The sequence below is a fragment of the Budorcas taxicolor genome, chromosome 11, assembly GCF_023091745.1.
Source record: "Budorcas taxicolor isolate Tak-1 chromosome 11, Takin1.1, whole genome shotgun sequence".
Taxonomy (NCBI): domain Eukaryota; kingdom Metazoa; phylum Chordata; class Mammalia; order Artiodactyla; family Bovidae; genus Budorcas; species Budorcas taxicolor.
Window position 1 is genome coordinate 79,446,307 of NC_068920.1, and position 24,560 is coordinate 79,470,866.

General features: G+C 36.7%; 1 protein-coding gene across 1 annotated transcript in view; it reads right to left on the reverse strand.

Moving 5' to 3' along the window:
• PRKD3 (protein kinase D3) overlaps positions 1 to 24,560 on the reverse strand; it is a 75,118-nt gene that overhangs the window by 27,443 nt on the left and 23,115 nt on the right. Inside the window, exons 2-7 of the mRNA XM_052647459.1 lie at positions 15,304 to 15,442; positions 13,424 to 13,555; positions 12,477 to 12,634; positions 7,935 to 8,127; positions 4,788 to 4,865; positions 1,912 to 2,095 (exon numbers count right to left, since the gene is read on the reverse strand). Of these exons, the coding sequence (XP_052503419.1) occupies positions 1,912 to 2,095; positions 4,788 to 4,865; positions 7,935 to 8,127; positions 12,477 to 12,634; positions 13,424 to 13,555; positions 15,304 to 15,442 (884 nt within the window). The remainder of the gene's footprint in view (positions 1 to 1,911; positions 2,096 to 4,787; positions 4,866 to 7,934; positions 8,128 to 12,476; positions 12,635 to 13,423; positions 13,556 to 15,303; positions 15,443 to 24,560) is intronic.

Genomic DNA, 24,560 nt, shown 5'->3' on the forward strand with positions numbered 1-24,560 from the left:
GAGACTGTGAGCCACGTGGCAGAGCTGTTCTCCTGGGTTCCCTTACCCTACTGCTCTCCACCGGGTGCCCTTTCCCAATAAAATCTCTTGCTTTGTCAGCACGTGTCTCCTCGGACAATTCTTTTCCGAGTGTTAGACAAGATCCCGCTCTTGGGGCCCTGGAGCGGGGGACCCCTTCCTACAACAATACTGTAAGTCATCATTATTTGTCATGAATATTTCTGGAGGGCCACAGGACATACGAAAACAATGAACAGAATAGAAAGAATCCTCTCTGGTTGGCAAATCTGGAACCTGGGAGAGGGTCTCATTTGGGACTGCTGCTAGAAATCGTACCCTAGATAACATGACAAATTAATAAATTAATCACAAGACAAAATTCAAATATCAAATTCCATTATTCATGTTGTCAGCAACAATAACTTACAGAAGATACTGAAAGAAAAATGATTTACAGGTATTAAGAAAGTAAAAATGATAAATAATGAAACGAGTCACATCAGGTAATACTGAAACATAGGTCAGTAACAGTGTAGCTGGAAAGAAAGGGCACCTTGGCAGAAGTGTGTGAAAAATACACTGTTTTTCAACTGAGTCTCAAACAGTTAAATACTTGCTCTTAAACTGTGAAGTATCCATGATTAGGAAACTAGCTTAGTTCTCTTAAGTCTCTAATCTGGGCAAACATCTAGTTAATAATGATAATGATAATAATAGCTATAATTTAATGATAAGACAAACTGAATAAATGACTCAGCCATATGAGACTGACAAATGACCAATTTTCTCTAAATACCTATTTGCTGCCAGTACTCTTGCCTAGAAAATCCCATGGATGGAGGAGCCTGGTAGGCTACAGTCCATGGGGTCGCACAGAGTTGGACACGACTGAGCGACTTCACTTTTACTTTTCACTTGCATGCACTGGAGAAGGAAATGGCAACCCATTCCAGCGTTCTTGCCTGGAGAATCCCAGGGACGGGGGAGCCTTGTGGGCTGCTGTCTATGGGGTTGCACAGAGTCAGACACAACTGAAGTGATTTAGCAGCAGCAGCAGCAGCCAATGATAAACAAAACCTGCTTAAAATGTTAACACTGTATCACAAAGTAGTATATTTTATTGCTATATCTAAAAAAACTGAATTTCTATAAATATAGGAGGATATATAAGTCTCATAACCCAGAAGCATTTTCACAAAGTGCTAATAGATGAATTGCAATATGAAAACTGCCCCCAAATTCATCACCATCATCTTTGTACAACACCCTCAGGTATAGATTCTTACTGGGCTTTGCAACATTAACTAATATGCCTGTGTGAAGAAACTGGTTGCTTTACCTGAAGTCCAATGCTGGCACTTTGTGAAAGACTGCTACACAGCTAGGTATCATTATCTAGACTGTATTTAAATAAAGCATTTTTCTTTTTAAGAAAACGGGATTCTCATACCTTCTCATCTTGAGTGGACAGCAAGAGGAATATAATTTATTTCAGAAAAATACTGTAGTACATGTAAAAGCATTAGCCACAATTTAATTGATTTTAAACTTCATTTTAGGAGGTTGAATAAATTGAGAGATTGATTGACAAGCGTATAGTGTTGTATATGAAATAGATAACTAATGAGAACCTACTGTAGAGCTCAAGGAACTCTAATCAATGCTCTGTAGTGATCTAAATGAGAAGGAAATCTAAAAAAAGAGGGATATACGTTTATGTATAATTGATCACTTTGCTGTACAGCAGAAACTAACACAACATTATAAAACAACTATACTTCAAGAAAAAAATTTTCTTTTTATAATTACATTTTTAGGTTCCACTTAAAGAGATATGATTTGTTATTTTTTAACAGAACTCCTGGACTTCTTGCATTCAGAAATAGCTTGCAGTCCATACCCATGCATTACCTGATTGTTTTAACAGCTTCTTCGTCTCTTTCCACATCAAGATCAGATGGATCCAAGAAGAACATTTTATCTTCTGGGGGAGATGGTTCTTCTATGTCATCCAAGCCCCGACTACCATCACTGTTCATGTCACTACTGTCAATATCCATCGGTATATCTGTATCTGTTCCCAAAGTAGATGGTTCTGGCAAAGTTTTAAATGAATTCAAAATTTTACATTAATGGAATATCAATACACCTAAATAGAGACAGTATATCAAATGTGAAAACCATTTTAAAAATTCTTAAATGAAATTACAGAAAAATATCTTTATGATTCAAGCTAAAGAAATATTTCTTAGCATGATATAAGTATAAACATCATAAGGCAGAAAATTAACTTGATTGCATCAAAATTTTAAATTTTGATATGACAAAAGATACTAGAAGCAAAGTAAAAGGTTAGCCACTATATTATATATTGGGTCAGCTGATTTTCCACAAGTGTCTAAGACAATACAATGAAAAAAGAACATTCTATTCAGTGTATGGTCATAGGACAAATGGATATTTATATGCAAAAAAGAAAAAAGGAAATTGGAAGCTTTCCTTAAATCAATTACAAAAATTAACTTAAAGTGGATCACAGACCTAAATGTAAGAGTTTAATCTATAAAACTCTTACAAGAAAGCACAGGAGTAAACTTTGGGATCATGAGTTAGGCAAAGCTTTCTTAGATATACCACCAAAAATCTAAATGACAAAAAAACCCCAAATATATTGGACTTCATCAAAATTTAAAACTTCTCCGCTACAAATGACACCTCAAAGAAAGTGAAAAGGCAGTGTACAGAATGGTAGAAAGTATCTGCAAATCATGTATCAAATAAGGGACTTGTATCCAGAATATTTAAAGAATTCTTACAACTCTGTAATAAAAAGATAAATAAATAACCTTAAATGGGCAAAGGACCAGAAGAGCTATTGCTCTGAAGCAGATGTAAAAATGACCAAGAGGTATATAAAAAGATATGCAATGTCAGTTAGCCATCTGGGAAATGCAAATCAAAACCATAATGAGACAACACTTCATACTCACTAGGATGGTGACAATCAAAATGACAGACAATGAACAAGTGGTGGATAGGATACATAGAAATGAGACTCCTCATACATTGCTGGTGGGAATGTAAAATGGTATGGCTGCTTTGGTAAACAGTTTGGCAGTCCTCAAAATGTTAAACAGAGCTACCATATGACTCAACAGTTCCATTACTGGCTATCTACCCAAGTGGAATGGAAACACATGTAGTCAAACGTACTCAAATGTTCATAGCTGCCTTGTTCATAATAGCTCCAAAATGGATATAACTCAAAGGACTATGTTTGATTGGTGATGAATGAATCAAGTGTGGAACATTCGAGCAGAGGAATATTACTCATCAATAAAAAAAACAATGAAGTATTGATACATGCAACATGGATGAACCTTGAAAACATTATGCTAAGTGAAAGAAATTAGTCACAAAGACTACACATTGTATGATTCTATTTATATGAAATGTCTAGAAGGGACAAACTGATACAGATGAAAGCGGACTTAGTGGTTGCCAGGGGCTAGCAGGGAAAAGTGGATGGGAAGTGACAACTAATTGGTATGGAGTTCTTCTCAGGATGATGAAAATGTTCTAAAATTAGGCTGTAGTGATGGCTGTATAACGGAATAACCTAAATGTATGAACTGTATGGTATACAACTCATATTCTCAATAAAGCTGACAAAGAATTAGTAGAATATATAACACGTGAACAAGTAATTTAGAGAGAAAAAAACTCCTAAACAGTAAATAACTGAAAGAGATAAATGAACATTAAAATAAATATAAATGGTATTTCATATCCATTTGTCAGAAGGTAGACAAGGAAAAAATACATAACTAGCTAAATCTAGAAAAGACTTCAATCATGTAGAAAAGCTGTATTAATTCTGAGCAACTGAAACAAAGAAGCCAATCACGCTCTGTCAAGGGTCTTAAACAGCAAACAGAAAACATACCACATGAGAAAATGTTAAACTCTTAAGATTAATTTCCACTCCTTATGCTTTTCCTCCTATATCCGTTCTCCAGGGAATCTTCCTAACCTAAGGCTTGGACCTAGGGCTCCTGCACTGCAGGCAGATTCTTTACCATCTGAGCCACCAGGGAAGCCTTTCCTATAGAACTACTTATATTCAATTTTTACCAGCCATGTAATACTAAGGAAAAATTATGCTGCAAGTTTACTCCTTTCTTCCAAAAAAGGTAATCACTTTGAGTGATACAATCTTGAAAAGAGGGGGAAAAAAAAAGGTAAAAAAGCAAGAATGTTCAGCTAAGTGATTATTTGATGGAAAAGGAGAAAGTGAGACAGTACAATGACTTCTAAAGACTATGAACTTAGATGCCAGACCACACAGATTCAAATCCCAACTCTACCACTACTGGTTGTATCTCTTAGGCAAATTATTTAATGTTTCTGTGCCTAAGTTTACTCATCTCTAAGTCCTTATCTCAAAAGGTTGTTCTTAGGTTTAAATGTCAATATATAAAATGTTTACAATAGTGCCTGGCATTCATTAAGTAGTTAATAAATACTAGAAATAAGAAATAGTTCTAGGGACAACAGCAAGGTTATAAAATAAATTTTGCTATGTCTAAAGACAAACAAGAATATACAGCACCATTTGCCACATTTGACTACAGACTGGTAAGTGGTTAAAGGAGACAGGAGGCATAATTAAAAGGATACTATGAGCGATATCTGTATTTTGCTTGATTATTAAATCAGAAAAAAGTCAAAGAAACAAAGTAAACAAAATAAAATATGCAAATATAACCTTATATAAAGACTTTTACCTCCATTGAAAGTAACCTCTCCAAGGCAGTCTCTCGGTACTTTAGATGCACATCGCTTATGGCAGTTGAATTTACAATCTAAAATGAAATATTCATCTTATTAATTTATGTAAAAAGTCAGGCAGTATCAGATATGGTTAAAGACTTTCTTTAATCACACATGTAGTATTATTAATAATGATGAAATAATAAAATTTCCTCTATAAGAACTCAGGTCTTACATTAAAGGTCTGGTTTCATATTCTGATATCATCTCTTATTAATTGGTTAATCCCTCAGGGTTCAGTCTCTTTATCTGTAAAATTAAGTTTATACCACTTGTTTAACACTTTGCCAAAATGGTGCTGCAGATCCATGCTTCCCTCCCTTACGTCGCATTCTTCTTTCCACATCCTCCTTAAAGAGTTTCTCAGGCTGACTAAATCCCCTTCCAACATATGTCAGGCAGTTACTTTCAATTCCTAATTATCAGGACCTGGTACATATGCAGGAAAGAAATTGCAATGCTGCAATCATTTATTAGGGATTAGTAAGAGCTTTCCCAGACAACCTTGCAAGAGAGGACTGAGCTTCTCATGCACAAGGTCCCCCACCTGTAGTATATAATGGCTCTCTTCAGTCTGCAAGAACCTCAGGGCTAACTGCACTGCAGATGAGTGTCAGTCAGGTCCAAGCTGTTCAACACTACCGTGTAACTCATGGTTCTCAAATTATGGTCACCAGGCCCGGAGCATCAGCATCTTTTGAGATGCACGATCTTGGCTGGGCTCCACCCTTAACCTACTACATCAGCAGCTCTGGGAGTGAGGTTGAGAAATGGGTACTTTAATGACTTCTACATTAAAACTGAAACCCACTGCTATAACTACTGTCTAACACCACCTTCAAAATAATTCTACCAACAATAAATGGGTAAAAATAATTTCAAGTCCTGATTTAGAATAATTTTCTAACTTCTATAATTGAAAAAACTCTTGGTATCATGCTAATAGAATATAGAAAGGTCATTAAAAGAAAAAGCTCTATGAAATTAATAATTTGATGGATGAGCAAACCTGCATTATGTAATAACATCTTCAAAAAGGTGAGGCCCTAGGAAAATTCACATGATACTAGTATTAACACTGGCATACATTTAAATATTTGTTTTTTATCTCATGAGGTTTACAAATTGTGAAAATAACAAGGTTTCCCTTTCCCTCTGAAATGTAAAGCCAAATTTACCACCCATATGCAGCAAGTATGTAGTTCTAATGACAGTCATTTATACTTCTCTATATTCCTGCCCATGTTCTTTACTAATTTATTTATGTTTTCTTTTATCCTATATGTGCTTATATAAGCTGCCCTGAAATTTTAATATAACAAAGTGGAAAACAAATGAATGAATAAATTAACTGCTCTTAGAATTGTATATTTTTCTCAAATGATCCTGCATAACTGTTTTATCTTAACTATTTTTTTCTTAGCTTAACAAGTGAATGAAAATGTCTATTTTACTTTTGAAGTAAAAATACAGGGATTACTGAATTATGACTTTTTGATACTTTCTGAACCAATATAAGCATAAAACATTCTTTTAGAGCTCTAAGAAATTAAACTACTAAGCCAGTCATATAGTTAATTGATTTCATTTCAAAATTCATTAATCTACATACATATTTTCTTCAATCATTCTTTTAAAAAGTACTGTGCTTTTTTGCATGCAGTTTTAGAATGTTTCTGTTCTACTCAGCAGAACGGCATATTTACTACCTTTACTAAGATTATCTGCTGGCTAGAATTTGTACATCTGTTCTTAATGTTCTTTCCCAAAACATTCTTTCCTGGCTGCTTGCCAGTACACTTTAGTGTTGATATTTAAAGTATTAATTTATATATTAACTCATATTCAAAAGTAAGCTGTTGAAATAAAATTTCAACATTTAATTAAGCTTGCCTGATGGTTATTAAATATTGGCAACAAATGTACAATGTGTTCTCTATTTGATATTCTCCTATGTAGCCATACATTGCTAAGAAAAGTCTTCTTATATACTTATAAATTAAATTTACACATAAATTGTTTAATTCAACACTGTAAACAGGACTTATTGTTGCAAAGATCTCAATTCCAATGTTTTATGTAGATGAAACTAGGTAATCCAATTCCACAAATACTTTTACATAAAAAGTATGGTATCAAGAAGTAATGATAATTACAATAATCACATGAAAAATAAGTACATAAGATTACAGACAGATTACTTATATCTATTTTGGCTCAATGCCTAATAACACATTTAATATCTCTATTTTGGTTTTCACACAGTTGTGCAGCACTGTTGAGAAGATGCGAGACAAAAAGATAAAGGCATCTTTTAAAAGCATTAAAACATTATATAACTACAGGAAACCATTACTCTATTAAAAACATAGTTCATTAGAGATGTTTTTGGAATTCTATGACAATGTTTTGGGTTAGTATCCAAATATAGATGGTCCCCATAATAATTCCAGTGGGTTCTACTATTTCTGCCTGTTTCAGTGTGATTGTTCAGAATGACAATTTTGGTACAGTTCTCACAGCCACATAATTAAGGCAAAAATAAAACTATTGTAACATGCTGCTGTGTGTATGTGTGTACGAATACTTAATGGAAAGTTTGCTTCAGTCGCTCAGTCGTGTCCGGCTCTTTGCAATCCCATGGACTGCAGCACAACAGGCCTCCTGTCCATCATCAACTCCCAGAGCTTACTCACTCATGTCCATCGAGTCAGTGATTCCATTTAATGGAAAGAGGAGGGCATTATTTTATATTCTGGGTAGTGTCTAGCTCTGGAATTGGAAAGACTTAAGCTCAAATATTAGCTCACCTGCTCACTAATGGTTCCATATTGACAACTGTTAAGCAGCCACATCTCACAGATTCAAATTCTAGTTTTGCTGTTTACACTCCAATTTTTCTTTAGCATAGCTTCTGGTACAGAATACATATGTTGCAGATACCAGTCATCGTTAACAATTGATACATATATATGCACATTGCTTTTTTAACTATGAGACCAATTTATTTGCTTAAGCCTTCTGAAGTAAAAAGTATTTTGTGTTATATCTGCTAACAAAAACAAATACAAATTTTACTTCAGAAAATCATGCAGTCCTACCTTTACACTGCATTCCTTGGCGAAAGAGGCCTTTCAGTAACCGCTTGCAGTACTGACATATCGTGGGACGGGTGTATGAGTGAACCGCAAACGTGTGTGGGACTTTCACCCTGCACATGACCATTTTTTCCATCCAGATTGGGCGACCACTCCAAGAAGGAATTCTCTTACTAGGTTCTTGGTGAACATGTGACTAAAACATAAGTAATTTCCATAGTGTAAGTCAACATTAAAAACAAAGTATTCAGATCAAGGTTTGACCACAGAAGTCATTTATTTCAAACACTAAAGCCACAAATAAAAAAATGTGGATCTCAGCAGTTTCCCTTGGAAGCTTAACTTACCAACCCTCGAGTAAGAAAAGTGTAGAACTTTTTTGCTATTATTTATGCAAGGTATTTTCATCCTCACAGACATGTATCCATTGATTAACTGTTATTTGCCAGGCACATATGACATTTCACAAATAAAAAACAAAACCTTAAAATTAGTTTATAACATGTTCAAATTCCTTACCAAGAAATTAACCACAGGAAAATTAAGTAAATTCAGAAGGGTTAGTGCTGCTCATGTTGAGCTACTGAACACAACATCTGAAAATATTCTGAAACAAGTCTTGGTTTTTAAAATCTATTTTAATAAATACTAAAATATGTATTACTGTAAAATATGTATATAAAAATCTTTCGTTAATAATGATAGATGTAAATTAAAACAACTTTACCCTTAGTAATAATGCTTTAATAAGTTCCTTGATATCTTAAGTATATTTCAGTTATACTGACTTTTCCTCTCAGGTGAGCAAAAAGGAAAATTAAAGAAGACGTTGGTTAAGAATTTTTGTGTCATTTGAGGGATAAATGGATTTTTAAACTATGACCCTTTTTATGTATACCAAGGAAACAATCAATTTAATTCCAGGTCAGATCAATATAGCCCATCACATTCATTCAACATTCATTGACTGTCCTTTACTACATATTGGAAATATGAAAATGAATACAGTCCATATTCTCAAGGACAAAATCCAAATACCTAACTGCCTTCTAGACGCACCAGAGATCTTGCTGTAGCTGCTTGCCTCTTCATTGCCAGGACTGCCTTCTATAACCAGTAATGTGGGTAACTCAGAATTGAGTCACTGTACATTGATATGTTCAACCAACAGAAGCCAAAAGAAATCAAAAGACAGAGAAGTGTACAGGAGAAATGAGAGGAGAAGAAAATAAAGGGCTTTTTTTCTGAAGGAAGTAGGAGGAAGGAAAAAAGAAAAGGACTGACCACTGGAGGAAAGCACTTATAAAAACAACACAAATACAGCCTCTGCTGGATAGTTTTTCAATAATGTGTAGCCAGAAACGTTCTAAAGCAAATTACGAAGCAATTTAAGAAAAGTACGAAAAGAATGTTAAAACCCAAACCAAACTTGCAGACTTCAGCTGTCTAAGGTGTCCTGCTGTAGTCTGGCCCAACCCTCCTCCAGGTACAGAGCACCGTCAGCAAAAGGAACACTGAAGTGATTCCTCAGAGCTGATAAAGCAGCCAGCAGGAACTAGAAACGGATGCCTTCAGCTTTTGCTTATCCCTGGGCCCCTAGTCTAGTGGTGACTCAACACTGTGTTTCTCTTGCTCTGCTTCAACCACTTAGTCTGTGTCTCAAGCTTAAAACATACATGTGGAAAGACTGACCTGAGTTATACTTAAGTCTTCTACTTAGCAGTACAGTGATTCTTAACCTTTTCCCCATCTCAACACCCTTGAGCAGACTGCAATCTAGCCAGTAACTGGTTTACCATCTACTGAGTGAAGAAGGCAAGAAAGGTACAACAGACTTAATCAGAATTTGGAGGATAGAGAATGCTGGTAGAATTACCTAGAGCACTTGGCTAAAACGGGACCAGTGAGAGTAACTAGAATTGAGCGGAAGCTCTTTTCTTACATTGCTTTAATGGCCCTCTTTACAAATTACTTATTAGCTTAAATTCTTTCTTTCTTATTGGTGTATAGCCAGAAATTTTCTGAAAGTAATCTAATTATTTCCACAATGTGTGTTTAAACTAATTTTGGCTGAATTGCTCATAAAAACTTTGTAACAATATTGCCAACTCTTAATCATATAAAATAATAAAGGTGATATAAAAAATTTAAAGGGGGCAATTCCCCAGTTATATCTATTTGACTTTGGAACATTATTCGGTGAAAGAAATATCTCCACTTTTAATGTGCACACTTAAGAATCAAGAATTTCTTTCTACCTTGATTCTGTACTGTTCCTGCAAAAATTTTCCCAAATGGGGAACGCCCTGGTGGTCCAATGTTTAGGACTTTATGCTTTCACAGCCAAAGATGCAGGTTTGATCCCTGGTCAAGGAACTAAGATTCTAAAAGTCATGCAGTGGGGCAGGAAAAAAATTTTTTCTCCCAAATGCACTGAGATGAACATTAATCTCTCTCATCTCGAAACAGCCATCACTCAACATTGGTTTCTCTAAACCTGGTGGTTTCATTTTAACCAAATTCAATGAACAGTCTATTTTCTTCTGCCTCTCCACCTCTTTACTTGATTCCCTTTACCCTGATTTCAGACACTGATAGAAACTGCCTTCTTACATGACAACCCCAGGGTCAGATTCAAAGGCTTCTATTCCAAACTGGCCTTCTCTTATGTCAGTAGTCAGTGAAGTTTAATATTTTGACTCCTTAGAAACTTTTCTTCCTCATGTTTTATCTATGAAATCAGGACAACAGCTACGTGCCTGCCAGGACTGTGGTGAGGATTACACAAGAAAAGATAAGTAAAGCATCCCAGCATGAAGACTGGCATCTGACAAGTTACGAGGCGCTTCCTGCACAGCCACTTAGAGTGAGTTCTTCTCTAAACCTGGTTCAGACTCGGGACGCTCCCATCTCTTCACTGTTTCCTTTACTCCTTTAGATTGTCCGCTTTTACCACTCTTCCTCCCTCCGATTTTCCTCCATGAGCTCTCAGCTCTTCTTACTGTGTACCTTCATTTTTGAGACTGTATTCTTTACTACAGTTTCTACTTGTTCTAAAACACTCTGCACAATCTATCCAATTCAAACATGTCACTCTCCTTATACTTCTGTAAAGAAGTATCTTCCAGGTAAAATATATATGAATAAATTAAAACTGAATACCTTATTCATCTGCTCGGTCCTGTTATTTCCTAATCTTATAATACTCAGTGGGTATGGCTGACAAGCCAGTACCATTTGTGGGGTTCTTAAAACAACATATGTTCATTCTACAGTCCCCAATTAGAGCCAAGTTTCCCTGTGTAGCTTGTGTGTAAAATGCATTAATTTTTCTATTATCAATCTTTCCCTAAACTTTCACGTGTATTTATAATTCCTCATTCTCAGTTCTAATGCTACAGCACTCATTTTATACTTTAAAAATGTCATAGTAGAGCTATGCAATGTGGAAATGTGGGATTTTTGTGAAAGAATTTCAGAAGCTTCTATTTTAGTTCCTCAATTTAGCTAAATCTTGTGATGAAGCTGTCAAGACACCAGTCCAATGGCTTGATTTTGCCATTAATATACAGAAGGCCAAAGGGGTTACAGAAATAACTAAATTAAGACTGTAATCTACAGATGGAAGTTATTTAAAGTAGTACCAAATAAGTAAGGCAGTTATTTCTTTCTTCCCCAATCTACTACATTTACCCTTCAGGGGTACAATACATGAGGAAAAATCATTGATTTACACGTAAGCAGATCTGAGTTAAATTCTAATATTGCTTACTAATTTGTTCTGTGACTTCAGTCAAGTCACTTGATAATTCCGAGTGCCAGCTATCTCACAGTATACAGACCTCACTGGAATACTGTAAAGATCAGTGATGTCACTCAACACTTATTCATTTATGACTGAGAGCCCACTAAAGTATGGTGGGCACAGTGAGGCAAAGAAAGACATGAACACTGTCTTCTCCAAATAAACTCCTTGAGGACAATCTAGTGTACAAATACTGTGGTATTACGGTAGAATGCTATACACACCATCAAGGAGGTTTGAAAAGTGGTATGGCATTCAGAAAAATAACTTCTAGGTAAAGGGAAATCAAGTAAGGCAGCTGTTGAGCTAGGTCTAGAAAAAGCATATAGGATAGATATCAACAAGAGCAAATGTAGGAGGATGGGGAGAAAGGATGTGTTCAGGGAATACTGCATATTACAGATTGTCGGAAACGCAGAATATATAGAGGTTTTCTTGAAGGGACCGATCTAATTGGTTGCTGACTATTAAGCTGTAGTGCAGTGTGGAGAGCAGGAGTCAGGATAGTGGTTAGGAGACTGATCTTGTGGTTCAAGTGATAAGGTGATCTCAAACTATACAACATGCAATTCATTGCTACTGGTAAGCCCTGTTTACAGTGATACATTTTAAGTTTCTTAAGTGTAGGAATGCTACTGTTCTTTAGCATATAACTTATGATTTAGGACGATGTCATATATACTGTAGAAACATAAAGAGTAAGTGGTAAAAATGCCCTCTATTTATCTTACAGTACATACCTCTTCAGTGGGAAGGGCTACATAGTCAGTCTGCAGGAGTCTTGGAAATGAGAGGCCAGGTCCTGGCAGGGATACATTTGAGAGACGTCTCTTTCTTACACCACTACAGTTATTTGGAATCTTGAAGGCACATCGTTTATGATAATTTAATCCACAGCCTAAATAGATTTTAAAAGGTTAAAAAAAATTTTTTAACTTAACCATCTAATTGCATACATTAAAAAAAACAAGTGCTTCTTTTATTTTCTCTGGCAGCAGTAGCTATCCTAATGAAGAATCCAAACAACAAGCTAAGAATGGGAAATGTGTAGAAAGGTTTATTTAGAAAAGTTAGGTTAGCTAAAGCAGTGGTTTCTTCAAGTGTGCTCCCCAAGGCAGCATCCAAGAATTTGTTAGAAATCTAATAAATTATTGGGCTTCACCTCAGACAGACCTACTGAATCAGAAACTGGGGACGGGGCCTTGCAAAGTAATGTTTCAGCAAATCCTCAAGGTGATTCTGATACATAGTGAAGTTCAAGAACCACTGGCTTAAATGATTTCAGCAAACTGTGGACTATGACATGTGAAAATTACATGCAATTCAGATTTCAGTGCTCATAAATAATTTTTTGGAACACAGCATTCTCACAGTTTACCACCTGCCCATGGCTATTTTCATGCTACAATGGCAAAGTTAAGCCACTGCAACTGAGACCACATGGCCAGCAAAACTTAAAATACCAGCATGTACCCTCTGGTCCTTTACAGAACAGGTTTACTGACTAATCAGATGTGCACCTGCATCCTACCCTCCTGGCAATTCTAACACAGAACAACCAGACTGCTCTGCTTCCAAACCCTGGGTACTACCTAGTCACTGACCAATGATCTTATTTTTTCATTGATGATTAAAGAACGTAAATGTGAAAACTTATTTCAAATTATCAAAAATTTAGAACACATACCTTCACATTTCAGTCCCTGGCGTACCAATCCCCAAAGCATCTCGCCACAGTAATCACAGAAAGTAGGCGCTTTGTAAGAATGCACATAGAGAGTATGTGGACGAATCTGGAAGTCTTCTACTGTGGCCAAAGCTTTAAAAATAAGAAAAATATCCAAATAAACCCTATACTTGCAGTTGTGATAAGATTAAGAACATCAACCATAGTCATTTATGTCAAAGTATACAGAATTTTTCTTTTTCTGAAACTTTCATCTTTCACCCATAAAAAATTATTTTAAGACTTTAATATCATGGTTTTTGAACTTTATTTTAGGAAGCTGATCAACTTAAAATAATTTGATCTCCAAAAGTATGTATTTTGTCCTCCAAAAGCATTTTCTTGGAGTTAGATTGCAAATAATTGTCATATTTATTTTAGCTAGTTAAAAACTATTTAACTTATAATGTACTGGGAAATAGAACACTAAATTTTAAAAAATTATAAAACTTAACATTAACTTATAGCAATGTTTCTGGGAGAAATGCACTCAGTCCTCATTTAGGATCCCAGGATACACTCTGTCTGCTCTCCAGTCCCAGTGGATTAGAAAGAGACTCTTTTCCCTTCTGTGAGCAACTCAACAGTAGCAGACGCTTCCATCATCAGACATCCTTTCAACATCACCTTTAAGTCACTAATGGATATCCCCGTGGGCTGATGTAGGCTCCAGAGCGAAGAAGGAATAGATATGAGCATGACCACCCGGGAAGACAGGGAGTGAAGCCCCTCTACAATGAAAAGGAAGACAAGGACTGGGATGTGTACAGAATTTGGGGTTGTGGTGGAGAAGATAAACAGTAAGGATCAGAGACTAATAAGGAAAGGTGGTGATCAGAAAGAATCTCAAGACTGCAAAGATGAAACTGGGAAGAGTGAAAAGAATGATGGCAAGATGCTGGACTCTTGGCCTGGCCTTTCTTCCTTTCCTTCTCTCCCATCTCTTCATTTCTTTTTTATCTCCCTCTACGTTTCTCCCTCCCTCTTTCCTTTGCTGCCAAACACAAGATCTATAGGCCTAATATACACATTTTTTATTCCTTGACACTTCTCACTAGCTATCGTGCCCGCCTGCTGTCGGATGAGGTAAGAAATAGCAGGGGCTAAGGAACAATGGATGGCAAAAACGGGTGAGAGGGGAAAGGAGAGAATAAGAAAATGTCCACGAAGAAAAAGAAGAGAAGGAGCACTGTTTAAGTAATAGAATCAACCAATACTGCAGTTTCCTCTTCCACATTTTCATTACTTCTTTCTTTTCCTTCTGATTTTCTTTTCCAAATCGTCACAGAAATGGGAAAAAGAAACAGAATTTCAGTGTAATTGTTTAATTTCTTTGAGTCAATAGAGGAATATAGTCCTCTTCCAATTCAACTGATAATTCCCTTAGCTTAGTAACACTTTAAATAATTCAGGGCTTATTTTCCTGGGGTCTTCCCCAGTGACTCAGATGGTAAAGAGCCTGCCTGCAATATGGGAGACCTGGGTTTGATCCCTGGGTTGGGAAGGTGCCCTGGAGAAGGAAATGGCAACCCACTCCAGTGTTCTTGCCTGGAGAATTCCATGGACAGAGGAGCCTGGTGGGCTACGGTCATGGGGTCACAATGAGTTGGACACGACTGAGCAACTAACACTTTCTTTCTTATTTTCCTATTTTCTTATCTGTGATGTAACCTTCCTGAAAGTAAAAATCATATAATAACCTTATAATAGATGAAACAAGTAAGCAACTACAGTATTTACAAAGTATAATTAAATATACCATTTAGTTGAAGTCCCCCCACCCAAAAAGGCTCTTTGGGAGGGAAAAAAAGGCAACAAAATAAAAGAAACTATTTACTTACCCGAAAGAACAACTTCTACGAGGTCTCCTTCATGTATTTCATCTGCTGAGGTAATGAGCTGCAGAATATTTTCTGAGTTCATATCATGGCGAAAAAGAAGAATTTTGTCATACATGCCAAAGAATCCACACTCTGGAAACTGTAGGAAAACAGTCCTGTATCAGTATACTCATTTCGTAAGTAAATGTCTCAATCTTAGGAAATAATTTTAAATGTACTTTTGTTGTTCAGTTATCAAGTCGTGTCCAATTCTCTGCAACCCCATGGACTGCAGCATGCCAGGCCTCCCTGTCCCTCATCATCTCCTGGAGACACTATTTGCTAACAATTTTATTAATATCCAGAAAAGATCAACCCTGTGCTTAAGCACCTTGGTTAATTCTCAAGTTCAAAAATATAAAGGAAAGCAATATAAATAATTACTGATATCTTAAAACATTTGTCTCTTAGAAGTATAGAATTTCTTTACTCAGTTATTGATGAAGAATACAATCTTCAACTTAGTGCTATTCTTACAAAGACTGAGAGATGAGCAGTCTTTCCTGTCCTTCAGAACTGAGCTTCCCATCTAGTCAACTACCAGCCATATTGTTGTTGTTCAGTATGGACACATGTAGTTATTTAAATTTAAGCGAATTAAAAATAAATGAAAAGTTGAGTTTCTCAGTCTAGCCATATTCCCTGTGCTCAACCACCATGCTAATCTAGCTTGAGTAATCAACTGTTATTTATGCTTTCCCTTAACTTTTACATCTTGATGGTTTACTAAGTTTAATATCTTCTTTATGGAGTCAACTCACTGTATCCTCTAAATAAGATATCCTGACCTTGGATGATTTTTCCTTGTTCACATCCAGTTGGTTTTGTAATGAGCAGTTTGATCATGTAACTAATCAGGTTTTCCTGTTTACTTTGCCCACTGAAAAAGGCCAAGCCAAACTTGTAGCCCACTTTTACATCAATTAAGGATTTTATGGCATATATTTTAGGTGCAGATACCAACCTGGTTCATCTTACTTTATGGCCTTAATTTTCCCATTAAAAATTCTTATCTACATCTCTGAAAAGGTCTCAATTCTGGGGGAAAACGTTTAATTTTTAGGAATTGAAAATAATGACTTAATTAGAAATTTTAAAGTTTACTTGCATTTTAAGAAACCTCAGTTAATAAAGTGTAGAAATATTTAGAATTTTTATACTACTATACCTCTTTTCAATATTTGAGTTATGGATATTTTTAAAACTTCATAACATGCTGTAAACAGATCTAACAGCATGAGAATTTTCCATTGGAAAGAGTTATACAGAATCAAAAATTATTTTCATTAAATTTTAACTTAAAATTTAAATTTACTAAATTTTATTTAATTATTAAATTGGAAAATATCTAATGGAGAGTAAAACTTAGTTGCAACTAAAATACGACCTTAGTTGCAACAATTCTTAAGAATTAATAACAAAAGGATTCCATATTCCATCCTTATAAAATCTCTAACAAAATATTTGTATGAATACAACTCATTTTAAAAAGTCACAATTTTTTTTTTTGATGTCTTCTAAGTGTACGGTCCTATGGTGTGTAAAGCTAACAGTCAGTCTTTGCCTTCCAGGGGCTTACAATCTAGTAGAAAGAAATAAAACAAATATATAACATGATAAGAGAAGTGCCAAGAATGAAAAAACCCTAGAAGAGGGAATAAAAAAGATAGACTATCCCTTTAAGAGTGCTATTTGAGCAGAATCATAAAAAGAGAAGCAAGATTTCCATAGGCAGAAAGTGAAAATGAAAAGGGTCATCACTGAGAAGGTAGGAGGTAAATGACAGAAGGGAAGTGGACTCACTACTGGAGAATGAGGTGGCGGTAGGCAGCGGGCAGGGACAGAAAAAAGGCAAAAATGTACACCAGAGCCCCAGACAGACCATACAAACAGAGACACTCACCATCTGCAGAGCTGGGTTCTCAAGCTTTGCAACCTACAAACTATAGCACCTTAGATAAACTGCTAAACCTCTCAAAGCTCAGTTTCTTGTCTATAAGTTAGGAATACTAAGAGTACAAGCTTTCATTTTTAATGGTGCACCACATGGCATGCAGGATCTTAGTTCCCAGGGATCAGAGCTGTGCCTCTTGCAGTGGAAGCATGCAGTCTTAACCACTGGACCTGTAGGAAGTCCCCAAGAGTACTAGCTTTAAGTGCTTCTCGTCAAAATTAAATTATTTGACGACTATAAAACACTCAGCACTGTGATCAAATAAACCCTAGTGGTTCACATTATTCTATATCCAAAGTGGGAGAGACAAGGGGTACCAGAGCAAGGCACGAACATGATCAATTTTAAAAGGATAATGCTAACAGCACTGAGTAGCCGGGACTGGAACAGGAAGCGACAGAGCAAGCTCCCGAAGAAGGCAGAAGCTACGGTTCAGGAGAGAGGTATCAGGGTCTGGATTATATAGAAGACTGGAAGCAAGACAAGAAACACTTCCCTCTAGAAACTACATTTGGTAAATTATATGGATCACTAATACTGTTTTGACCAAATCAGAACTCCCTACAACTAAACATATCAATGAGAGAAGAAAACATAAAAAATTAATGGCTTAGCAAAATTACGAGTATTAAGAATATTTAAGACATACATTGTGTACCAAGCTGGAAAGCCATCAGTGATGGTAAAGAAAAAGTAACTTTCTGGACTAGCAAATGTTTACATACTATATTCATCTATATGACTGAGAAATTACACAATTCTCCAAGGGAAAGGAAATGTAATAACAAGTCTGTGAAAAAGAGTGTTTTGCTATTCATGATTATATAGGTGTGTTTGGTAAGACATTTAGGAATTCTATGAAAACAAGGGTCCTTACAAAATGAAGTAACAGAAACTGGCCTGAAAAAAAGAGCCAGAGAGAATATTAAATATTGTCACTGAGTATCAGAAAACAGTGTTGCCCACCATTAAAAATATTATGAATCTTGAGGCATAAGTATTTCAAAGATAAACACTTAAAAAGTAGAAACAAGGAAATAAACCATAAACACTCACTTAAAAAAATCTCAACAATTGTAAGGAACAACTCCATAAAAAAACAAAAAAAACTCTGTTAATAAGCTTTGAATATATAGAAGGTTGATGATTGTTTAAAATTCAGAAATTGGTTTTCAAGCAGGAATGAATTCGTAACATCATGTCTCACCTTTGGTCACACACTAGAATCATCTGTAGAGCTTAAAATCACGTCTCCTATTTTCACCCTAAGCATCTTTATCATTGACTTCTTTGTAGCAAGCATGTTTGCCACATAACTTACTGCCCATAAGGCAATTCTGCCATCAAAGATAAAATAACTGGTTGACAGTTTGGTTTCAAAGTATATTACCATTTCTTCCACTTGGCAACATTATCAACGGCTTTACTAAACTGACAAATGAGTCAGACGCTTTACTGTGTGAGCCACCAGGGAAGTCCTGACAAATGAGGATGATTTGCCCCCAAATGATCTGGTTTCTTATTTTGAAATACACTACACATCAGAGGAGAAAGAGGCTGAGGGCCTTAAAGGTGCAGAACTCATCCCACATTTCTCACAGAATTTTGGAATGTCTACCAACAGACATGTGACAGAAACAACACTGTAGAAGAAAGCTTTCACAACACAATACAAAGCTTGGTTACAAACATGCATCCCAGTATTTGGAAAATGACACCTCTCTTAATGAAGGAAGAAATTTTAGTGAAAAAGAATAAGTGCAACGCGGAACGAGAAGAAAACTGAATAAGCAAAAAACCACATACAGTTGAACAATCTGTGGGCGAGGAGCGCCGACCCCCATGCAGTCAAAAACCTATGCATAACTTGACAGTTGGCCTCTGAATCTGCAGTTCTGCACCGGCAGATTCAACTGACTGCAATTATGTAGTACTGTAGTATGCGTGAACAAAAAACTTGCATGTGACCAAAATGCCTGTGGCAAAGATATCCACAGCAAAGATGCTTAGGGGAAAGTATCAAGAACATTTAAAACAAACAAAACACTCGAACATTATTCCTAGATTTATGGTTAAGCTCTAGGGACTAGGACATGGACACCTGATTTCAAAATTTACTTCTATATTATTCAGTGTATTCAATATTAAATATACATATATATATGCATGCATGTGTGCACGCTAAGTCATTTCAGTTGCGTCTGACTCTTCGTGACCCTACGGATTATAGCCCACTAGGCTTCTGTGTCCATCGGATTCTCCAGGTAAGAATACTGGAAAGGGTTGCTATGTCCTTCTCCAGGGGATCTTCCTGACCCAGGAATTGAACCCGAGTCTCTTATGTATCCTGCACTGGCATGTGGGTTCTTTACTGCTCAGTTCAGTTCACTCAGTCGTGTCCAACTCTTTGTGACCCCATGGACTGCAGCACACCCGGCTTCCCTGTCCATCACCAACTCCCGGAGCCTACTCAAACTCATGTCCATTGCATTGGTGATGCCATCCAATCATCTCATCCTCTGTCATCCCTTTCTCCTCCTGCCTTCAATCTTTCCCAGCATCAGGGTCTTTTCCAATGAGTCAGTTCTTTGCATCAAGTGGCCAAAGTATTGGAGTTTCAGCATCAGTTCTTCCAATGAATATTCAGGACTGATTTCCTTTAGGATGGACTCGTTGGATTTCCTTGCAGTCCCCGGGACTCTCAAGAGTCTTTTCCAACACCACAGTTCAAAAGCATCCATTCTTTGCTGCTCAGCTTTCTTTATAGTCTTTACTGCTAGCACCACCTCTATATACAGCAATAAAGAACCCACCCAGGAAGCCCTATATATATATATACACAAACACATATAAACACACACACATATACATTTATCAGTTCAGTTCAGTTGCTCAGCTTTCTTTATAGTCCAACTCTCACATCCATACATGACCACTGGAAAAACCACAGCCTTGACTAGACAGACCTTTGTTGACAAAGTAATGTATCTGCTTTTTAATATGCTATCTAGGTTGGTCATAGCTTTCCTTCCAAGGAGTAAGCGTCTTAATTTCATGGCTGCAGTCACCATCTGCAGTGATTTTGGAGCCCCCCAAAATAAGGTCAGCTACTGTTTCCCTATCTATTTACCATGAAGTGATGGGACCAGATGCTATGATCTTAAGCTTTCTGAATGTTGAGCTTTAAGCCAACTTTTCCACTCTCCTCTTTCACTTTCATCAAGAGGGACTTTAGTTCTTCTTCACTTTCTGCCATAAGGGTGGCGTCATCTGCGTATCTGAGGTTACTGATAATTCTCCAGGCAATCTTGATTCCAGCTTGTGCTTCATCCAGCCCAGCGTTTCTCATGATGTACTCTGCATAGAAGTTAAATAAGCAGGGTGACAATATACAGCCTTGACGTACTCCTTTTCCTATTTGGAACCAGTCTGTTGTTCCATGTCCAGTTCTAACTGCTGCTTCCTGACCTGCATACAGACTTCTCAAGAGGCAGGTCAGGTGCTCTGGTATTCCCATCTCTTTTAGAATTTTCCACAGTTTATTGTGATCCACACAGTCAGGTGGCTCAGACAGTAAAGCGTCTGCCTGCAGTGCGGGAGACCTGGGTTCGATTCCTGGGTCGGGAAGATCCCCTGGAGAAGGCAATGGCAATCCACTCCAGCACTCTTGCCTGGAAAATCCCATGGATGGAGGAGCCTGATAGGCTACAGTCCATGGGGTCGCAAATAGTCGGACACGACTGAACGACTTCACTTTCACTTTCTTTCACTTTCACAAAGTCAAAGGCTTTGGCATAGTCAATAAAGCAGAAATAGATGTTTCTCTGGAACTCTCTTGCTTTTTTGATGATCCAGTGGATGTTGGCAATTTGATCTCTGGTTCCTCTGCCTTTTCTAAAACCAGTTTGAACATCTGGAAGTTCACGGTTCACGTATTGCTGAAGCCTGGCTTGGAGAATTTTGAGCATTGCTTTACTAGCACGAAATGAGTGCAAGTGTGCAGTAGTTTGAGCATTCTTTGGCATTGCCTTTCTTTGGGATTGGAACGAAAACTGACCTTTTCCAGTCCTGTGGCCACTGCTGAGTTTTCCAAATTTGTTGGTATATTGAGTGCAGCACTTTCACAGCATATACATAGATGTATAGAGACATACATATACTTTTTTAAAAAATGGACTTTAAATAGTTTGACACAGAAAAATTAAGACAATAGCAGAGTGAGTTTCCCTATACCTATACCCATATACCAGATTCCCCTATTACTGACATTTTCACGGGTAAATTTCTTACACTTAATGAACTAATATTGATACATTATCATTAACTAAAGTCCACAGTTCATTCAGATTTCCCTAGTTTTTACCCAATGTCTTTTTCGTGTCCCAGGTTCCTGTTTAGGATACCATACTTCCTTCAATTGTCAGATCTTCTTAGGCCCTTTTTGGCTGTGCCAGTTCCTTAGACTTCGCGGGGTTTTGAAGACCTTGACTGTTTTGAAGAGAACTGTTCAGGGGTTTTCTCAGATGCCTTATTGTCAGAATTTTTCTCATTATTAGACTGGAGTTATGGATCTTGGTAAAGAAGACGTCAGAGGTAAAGTGCCATACTCATCATATCATATCAAGTGTACCTACCACCAACACGACCAACTACTGTTGACACAGGCCTTGATGACCTGACTGGGCCGTGTCTGTCAGGTCTCTCCCCTGGAAAGCTATTCCCCTCTCCCACTGATAACAGACTCTTTGGAAGTAAGTTACTATGAACAGCCTACGCTTAACACTTGTTAAGGAATGGCAAGTTACTTTCCCTGTCTGTGGGGCCCTAAATGGGAAACCTTAAAAAAGAAGGGCTAGCTTTGCGGTTTAGAGCTAAGATGGCGCCTGGCGGAAGAGATGAGGGCGCGGCGTAAGTTGCTTGTCAAAACTTTTGATTGGCTCTCTTGATTTCCGTGCACGTGGACAGCACATGATCACCATAGACTCCTGTTACAATGAAGGCACATGACGATTTGACCTTTAACGTGATTGTGCAACTATGGCATATTATGATTTGACCTTTAACGTGATTGGTGCAACTATGGAAAGTCCCTCACAAAACCCCCTTGCTTGCCTATATAAACCAAGAGTTTGTGGCAATAAAGTGGAACTGCTTAGATGGAACCCCTGTCGCGTCTGATTGTCTCTCGCCCCCCAAGGGGCTGGGTTGGCGGACAGCAGGCTCACCTCTCCTCGGGACCCCTCGGCTTTGCTGAGGGAAGTTCCACTGCCTCTCTCTTTCTGCGGAGCGCCCCCTGCACCTGTCCTTCAAGGCAGAGAAGCTATATAAATTATTCAGAATTCTTCTGTAGAGGAGATTTTTCTATTTCCTACATTTACTTATTCATCCAAATGTGTTATATGTATCTCTCAGTTAGGATAATTATATACTTTGGGATATAATATATATTCTTTTAAAATACATTTCTTATTTTCTTAGTATGAAATTTATTTAGATGGCTCAAAATTTTACAAGTACAAGAGTGGAGTGCAAAACCTAAGCTTCAGTTGCCCAGTGATCTCCGCCATAGTCAACACCACAGCCAGTTTTCTCAATATCCTTCTGAACATATTTTATACGTAGATAGTAGACATGGATATATTTTTTCCTCATTTTACACAAATGGTGGCAAACTATAAAAAGTGTTCTGTACATTTTTTTCACTTTGCAACATATTTTAGAGATCATTTAATAACAGTACACAAAAATGTTTTTCTTTTTTTTTTTTAAACAGCTGCACAGTTTTATTTTACCGATTCCCTACTGATGGGATATGGGTTGAGGAGTAAAACTAAAGCTAAATAGTCTTGAGTTCACTTACAAAGTTGGCCAAGTTACTAAACCTCAGCTTCTCTATTTGTAAAACAATACCTACCTTGTAAGGTTATCATGATAATTAAGTAAGTGCATATATGTAAAGAGCTTAAGAGAACTCCTGATGTTTTGAATGTCATATGAATTGAAGCTACTGTTCCCAATCTTTTTTATTACAAACAATACACAGTATATAATCTTCTATATACATTTTCCCCCCATCTTTTGAATATATGAGTAGGATGATTTCCTAGAAGTAGATTTGCCATGTCAAAGAACATACACATATAACATTTTTTGGACAGTCCCCAAATGCTCTTTACAGAGGCTATACCAATTATACTTCCAAAAGTAACATATTAAGAATGCATGTTTTTTCCTTCATTTCTTTTTCTGTGGCTGTTCATTATGGTTTGTCTCAAGGCATTTTTAAATTTCCTCTTTGACTGCATCATAGATCTGTTGTTTTTTTTAGCACATGTTGTTTAGTTTACATGCAATTGTTGAGATGGAGTGTGCAGGTGGAGAGACTCTTCCTCCAGTCTTATAAAGCCACTAATCCTCCTGGATTAGAATCTCACCCTGAACATCTTCTTTAACCCTAAGTACCTCCTAAATTTCCTATTTCCAAATATAATTACAGTGAGGGTTAGGGTTTCAACAGATGAATTGAAAAGAAGAGCACAATTCAGTCCATAACAAGTATACCATCAAACTTGTTGATTTTAGGTTAAAAAAATGTATTTCAATGTAGTTTTAATTATAAGAAGCAAAGTTGAGCATTTTTCATATGCTTAAGAGATAGCTATATTTTCTGTAAAGTGGCTATTCATTTTTGCCTGTTTCATGGATCCATAATCTTTACAACTTCAAATCCAACCATCCCTCAGAATGTTTCTCATTGTGTGGGACATCCTTAATAAGACCCGAACAATAGACCAAAAAACACAAACAAAATCCCTGTCTATTTAGCAGTATATGTGTTGAATTTCTCAATATAGTATGATGCCAATAAAATACCCTATACAGAAAAAGGGAGCTTTTCCAAGAAAATGGCTTGTTTTTCTCAGCCAGGCTCCAGTATAATAAAGAAAAAAGGATAAATTTCCCCTTTCAATAGTATAATTTTTAAGAGGAAGAAATATTCTAGCAAACTAATGAAAATCAATTATTGATTACATTGTGAATTTCCATTTTCAGTGGACTCCTTTCTATTACTCATTCCAGAATACAAGTCTTACCTAATAAAATGGTAGAATTCTTTCTAAGCATTCTTTTCTCACAAGGGGGCGGGGTGTGTGTGGGAGCTACTTGTGACAAAGACCAAGATTAGAAAAGGAGGAGAGGTGGTAATAAGCTTAGTGTGAAAGTAAGTCAAAGTGAAAATCACTCAGTCGTGTCCAAGTCTTTG